Source organism: Opisthorchis viverrini, assembly GCF_000715545.1.
Source record: "Opisthorchis viverrini unplaced genomic scaffold opera_v5_138, whole genome shotgun sequence".
Taxonomy (NCBI): Eukaryota; Metazoa; Platyhelminthes; class Trematoda; order Opisthorchiida; family Opisthorchiidae; genus Opisthorchis; species Opisthorchis viverrini.
This window is the reverse complement of record NW_008751794.1, coordinates 296866-303367: the sequence shown is the minus strand read 5'-3', so window position 1 is coordinate 303367 and position 6502 is coordinate 296866. Positions and strand designations below refer to the sequence as shown.

General features: G+C 40.8%; 1 protein-coding gene across 1 annotated transcript in view; it reads left to right on the top strand.

Moving 5' to 3' along the window:
• Positions 1-4797, top strand: part of T265_06572 (hypothetical protein) — a gene marked incomplete at both ends in the record, with an annotated part of 25056 nt that extends 20259 nt beyond the window's left edge. The window contains one exon of the mRNA XM_009171875.1: positions 4738-4797. Within this exon, the coding sequence (XP_009170139.1) occupies positions 4738-4797 (60 nt within the window). The remainder of the gene's footprint in view (positions 1-4737) is intronic.
• Positions 4798-6502: the final 1705 nt, after the last annotated feature.

Genomic DNA, 6502 nt, shown 5'->3' with positions numbered 1-6502 from the left:
TAAACAGCTGTTCAAACTGTATGAATAAACGTTACCTAAGAACGTTCAAAGATATTTAAAACCACAACCCTTCGTAGTTTGCATTTGGTTTCGAAATATGCCTGTTTGGATCAGTGCAACAGGTAGGCTAGAATAACTGAGGTTTGCATGGGCCAGTAGAGTACTTTGGTTGTTATCATTAGGTTTGAATGAAAACCCTAAGTCAAATTCATCTGTCAAGTTTACAAAATTGCTGTTGGCAAATAGGAGGTCATAATAGCCTGAAGCATTAATGGTGGGGTCAACATTATTTAATTGTTTGCATTCTGATGCTGTGATGGAGATTCAGCTAGCACATTATTGTCAATTGTAGCGGCTTGTATTAAATAGCGGCAATACATGAAGCCTAGAGATAATGGTTGCAGTGGACTGCAAAAATCAAGATTGTGAAGTTGTGGTGAGCAATTTTTCAGTCAAATTGTGAAGATGCAGGCACCTGTGTTATTTGAATTACCCGTTGACAACTTGCTACCCAACGGAAAACGGTAAACTATACAAATATGCCAGTGAAATGAGAGATAGTTTAAAACCATGCGCGCATGATGTCACTGATTGTACAATTTCATTTCGGTAAAATAAAGCTACCTTTTGGCGAATGCGTTTTTGAGAATGATTGTTCAGTTTTCACCTAATCATGGTTAGTTGGCGTTACCATCAGTGGGATACCGGTATCTCAACAAAAATACTTGAAATCAAATTCAAAAACGAATTAAACATACTGCAGTCGCATGACAGATCATAAATGGATTATCGGCTGCATGATGTAAGTGGAGTCCATGAATTTTCTTGCTCCAAAATATCATTTGTTGTGACTCAGCAAAGGAACTCCACAATAGTTTTCTTAGGCCACAAAGTAACCAGCAGCATGAGGTCGGAAGAGAACACCAATAATGATGATAATATTAATACTAGTAAGAAATTTTTACTCCACCGGAAATGGGTAAATCTTGAGCGCCACATTTTCCTGATTTTAACTGCGAAATTTCGTTTCAAAATGTCTCATCTTCGAGCGAAGTCTGATTTTCAGAAACAGATCCCCCGGTTTAATTTGACTGAATATGCTGGGAGAATCATCCTCGAACGATACAGCGTTTTGAGTGTGTGGCTTTACAAGCCTATATTGCAGTTGGATTGGGAAAAAACCTGGAAGGTTCACTGAAATATACTTCTTGGTTGCCGGAGTCATATCACTACAAATTGACTGGGCAAAAACACCTCGGGGTAAAATTTTAAAGTAAGTGAACGGTTCAAAACTTCTGAAATATCGACACAGCGTTAGCATGACTCCGATGTCTTTCGCGGGGAGAAACTCCTCCATGAAATGAGCAACCATTCCTACGCTTCGTAAACGCATAAAAAGTCCATATGTACAACATTATCTTATCTGCCTGAGAACATTTCACTGAAATTCGAAAGTATCTTTTGATTTTCATAATCGTCCTGAATCTCATAGACGAGATAGTAAAAAGTTATACCTTGTAGACATTGCAAACCTTTGTGCATATTGCAGAGCCTTGCCTAGGTATGGAAAACTCGATTGACTCAGCATATAAGCTGATAGTTAGTATTGTTACCTGTCTAATACAGCTAATTTACTGACATTGGCGTCCAGCGTAGATAGACTCCTTCTTTATGCCCTCAGGTGCTTTCAGCTAACCGCCTGACTACTCACACTATACAGGACGCTGGGCTTTAGCTATTACCCGTTGCACAGTTTACTGTACTACTGAGTCACCTCAGATATTAAGCTTCACATCATGCACTTGATAATAACATCTAAATGGTGTAAACGCGCTTCCCAACATTTTGAACGTTCCTTTGTAAAATGGAAGAAAGGATAAAGTAGGTGTGTGCCTCTGAGGGCTTCATCTTCCTCAAAATTCTGGTCCATCGGTCGGCTGCACTCCAAATGGAAATTTGGACCCTGAATGTTCCCTTATTTTGATGAAACTAAGTAATTTGGCAAATTGGATGGAAAAACCATGATTATGGGACAAAAATAAGAAAGGCAGGTTTCCAAAGAGTCATTGCATGAGGCTTTTTTTTAGCTCGAATGGTTTTCTGACGATGGGTTGTATATACGGATGTTCACAATCCTCAAGGCCACTTATGTTGGAGACGGATGAGTTTTGAAGGTTGTCGAAATTAATTCGCCGTCTAATGACATCTCGTCCCTTCGCCAACAGCTGAAATGTGTTCAAAAAACAATGTAGGAGCTTCCACGGTTGATTCGATAACTGACCATCTAAGGACGATAAATAAAAGAGATTTGTGGAAGTGGGAGCTTTGTGTGACTGTAGTTTTCCTCAAGCCCAATTTCTTCACTAAGAAATGATAATTCCGTGCGTTCTACGGAAGCCGTGACACACGTAGTCATCGCTTTTGCTGACATGTGTAGTTGGGACAGGTTGATTGGATGAAGCAGTTTTTGTTGAAGCTGAAAAAACAATAAACATTACATTGTGTAACGCCAGCATGAGGTTAATACGTCAGTGCGCGCTCGGACAGGTCCAAAGCAACATCCTCGAAAGCTTGGATAATTACATCAGTCAGGTTATCCTCTGCTATGTTCATTCACGGCCGTTCATGACAAGAATGCGAAAATGAATGCGAACCATTTAGGCTGACAGAATGCTCAGCAAGAACTGGAAAGATAATACTAATAGTCGTTCAGTTGTTACCCCCTTTCGGTGCCTAGCCACCATGCAATGAGTGCTGGGATACTACTTGATTGCCCAAACCTAGATACGGGAAGTCAAGAGGCAGAGGTCTGGTTCGAACCGAGGATTCTCCGGTCAGTAAATTCGCGCTCTATACACTGAACCATCTCGCCTTGAGAAGAAATGGTCACAAACTATATTTGGACCCCCTGTAAAATTTAGGGCTACCGAAAGCATTGTGAACGCTGAGCATCACGTCAACTAGAAACCATTGGTTATTTGGGTATATGTTATGCCCATCATCCATCTTTGGTGTCTCGTGACATTTCGCTTGTGGTAAGAGTTATACGCCTACATTGAGTGATTTAAAAACTTTGATATAGAATGTCGTTGCAATCTTTGTCTTTAGCGCCCAGACGTAATCAGTGTTACTCACTTACTCAAAGAATAATGACAGTTCATTTTCCAAATTTCTCAGTCTTCTTTGTTTATCATACACGGGCATATAAAGGCTTTAATTTATCTATGGTCTTTGGTCGAAGATTTGGCCGCTACTCTGGAAGAAAACGGAATAAGAATTCAAAAGGCTTTTTGGTAATTTCTTGATTTTGCAATGACACAGCATTGGGTTCTGGGTTCCGGGTACGTTTGCAGGCTCAACATTCGAAGCCTAAACTACCCATTCGACGAGTTGACATTATAAGGTGTCTGCTCGAAAATTTAAAACAAATAAAGAATGTATCAGAATTCTCCACCAGTAGTATGGAAACGCTTGCAAATGTTTGAAGTTTGAAGCTTTAGGTAAACAACCGAAAAACGCACAAAGCGTATTTCTGCGCGCTCAAACTTATCCAATAGTAGCGCACAAATTTTAACTCGCTTGTGGGGAGCTGGCACTGAAGTCCAATCTGGAAAGGGATGAGCGCTCTTCAGTCATACTGCGAGCACTTGTTTAACAAATTTTTCCTCAGTAACGTCCCTTTAAGCGGTTTTCAATGAAATCAAAGTAATTAAAGATTGATTCATACAACTTAATCACGCTTAAGTTCATCGAGCTTACTGATATTTGTGCCGACGTTGGTTTAGTAGGATTAGTACCAATTAACTACGGCTGAATGCGGTGTTACAAAGTACACTGAGTTATAATAAGATTGGTTAGCTGCTCCACTCGTTGCATGGGTTGGCTCTAAAATGCAAGTTAGCGCTTTGTGCACCGTATACTGACCGTTTATTTGTTTGCTTGTGGCAGAGGATGGCTAGTTGCAAATCCTAGACTGGATGCTCCCATGGGCATCTGACGAAATGAACTTGCGAATCAGTAACGGAACCCGAAACACCGGTTTGCACGTTCAAGTTGATTAAAACAGTGGTTATAGTCAGAATGACATCGCAGTTACTTTTCACTGGAGGCACCTCGGCTGCCCTGCATGAGGTCCTATATAAGTCCATGATGATCCGATATCAATTGTTGGTCGAAACACTTACAACGAATATTGCATTTGAAGGCATACCTTATTCTGTTGATGAACTCTACCTTAATAGCAGGGCTTGCAACTGGGCTTGCCTGATACACCGTATGTGACAATTATTCCAAATATTTCGCCAACTGGCATCAACATTTTACGATTCGTTCAATACTTTGCTTAATTACATCAAACTGCTACAGGAAAATCCCACAAACTAAACTGTCAAGTTTTCTGTTTGGTGACTAACAAAAGGAATTATACTTAACTCAATTTACGTCACTCCCTCGATTGAACACACGATATTAAAATAAACATGTTTTGTGTGTTATCTTTTATCTTATTTTGGTTTTTCTGATTGGTTTTTTAAGTGATCCTTGCTCCCTGCAAATAATAATTGGCACCACTACAATTTTGTATTACATAATAGTGTGCAACTCCGTGGCAGAAAGAAACTTCATATTAAAATACCTTTACTAAATGACTACACATGTTAAACATTCACATCATATGTAGCACTTGTAAACTGCTCTTTTTCGTGCTCAGTATCATCTTTTTTTTCCTATCATTATCAGTCACATCGCTGTACAAAAGTTTGCTTTACTGAAAAACAACCGCCGGTTGGCTATATTTGACCGCTGCTAACACTAAACGTGACCAAACATTTTAGCTACAAACACTGGACTAATATATTCACACTTGTGGAATAATATTTCTAGCACCGGAGATCTGGAATACCAGAAAGATATAACTATTCTTGGTGTAGTGGTTCAACGGAATACGGAAATACGGAATCTCCTATTTTGAACTGTGAGTCAAGATTTACTGGGATTTTTCTCCTTGTGACTTTGTTTCTGGCTTACATTAGTAATTTGCTCTGTTCACTAGAGACTCCATAGAGCCGTTAACCACTACACATATGGCAATCATTGAAATTAGATTAATTATTGGGCAACATCGTCAACCCTGAGAATTCTGCTGCCTGGTTTGGGGAGACAAGATCTATTGGGGTTTTCCTATGTGTTGGATGTATAGATGTACAGAATGCAATACGAAGCGCCATTAGTTTGGTATTTCAACATATTGCTGCTCCCAGTTAGTCGGATTTAATGAAAATAACTTAGCATCCTCATCCATTTAAAACGTTCACTTTATTCCTGCTTAACGGGGATTTTTTGCCCGCAATTTTACATGCTTCAAAAATTAGGCGATATGCAGAAGACACTTAAAATATAATCGTATAATATCATTCGGCAGATTTTTTGAGATTCCGAACAGCATTAACCCACGAATATTCTTACCAACACAATAACTCTCGGCGTCCAGCTTGCTGAATGAACAGCTAACAGGCGATTCAAACTCACTTGGCAGCATTGTTGAAGAGGCTGAAATTACAGGCATATCAATCCGACGTGAAGAGAAACAAATGAAACGAAAGTGGGGAATTCATCTACTAATCAGCCTAGAAGAGGTGATGAGGCCGGGACTCGAACCGCGGCGCATGAAGTGGACGCCAAGCGTGTTGACCACTATACCACAACGTCAGTACTGAAGATGCCGAAAACAGAGATAGATAAGTTCAGCGGGAATCCGATAGAAGAACCGCGGCGAAGTGGACGCCAAGCGTGTTGACCACTATACCACAACGTCAGTACTGAAGATGCCGAAAACAGAGATAGATAAGTTCAGTCAGCGTCCGATAGAATTCTGTAAGTTTATGAAAGCGTTCGAAATGAGCGTAGCTAACCGGCTGCTTGACGACAGCAATAAATTGATGTAACTTCTCTTTTACTGCTGTAGGGAAGCCGAGGAGGCCATCGAACACTGCGTGTTCCGACCTGGAAAGACAAGCTATCAAAGAGCCATGGATACCCTTAAGACGCAGTTCGGAAGGCACACGACATTGCACAGTCGTTCATGAACGAGCTTCTGACTGGAGGGCCCATTGCTCCCGGAGACGTCGATGCCTTACGAAGGCTGATAACGAAAATGGTGAATTATGATCTCGCACTGAGACCGATGCATTACATGGGGGACTTGAACCGCTCAACCAATCTCAAGCGTATACTGGAACGTCTACCTTGGCGTTTGCAAGAAAAGAGGGCTGACGTGGCAGACGACATACTGCGTTCGGGATCAGAGCCGGAGTTTGACCATTTAGTATAATTTCTTAACAGAAGTGTATCCATTGCTTCAAACTGCTACGGTGTTATCGCCAGCACAAGAAGATATGGTAATCAGATAGACAAAGTATGCTTAGAACGCCCACCTAGAAAGGCCCGCATCAACGTCGCAGCTGTGAAAGCGAGTGTGACTTGTCCTCACTGTTCCCAGACTCAT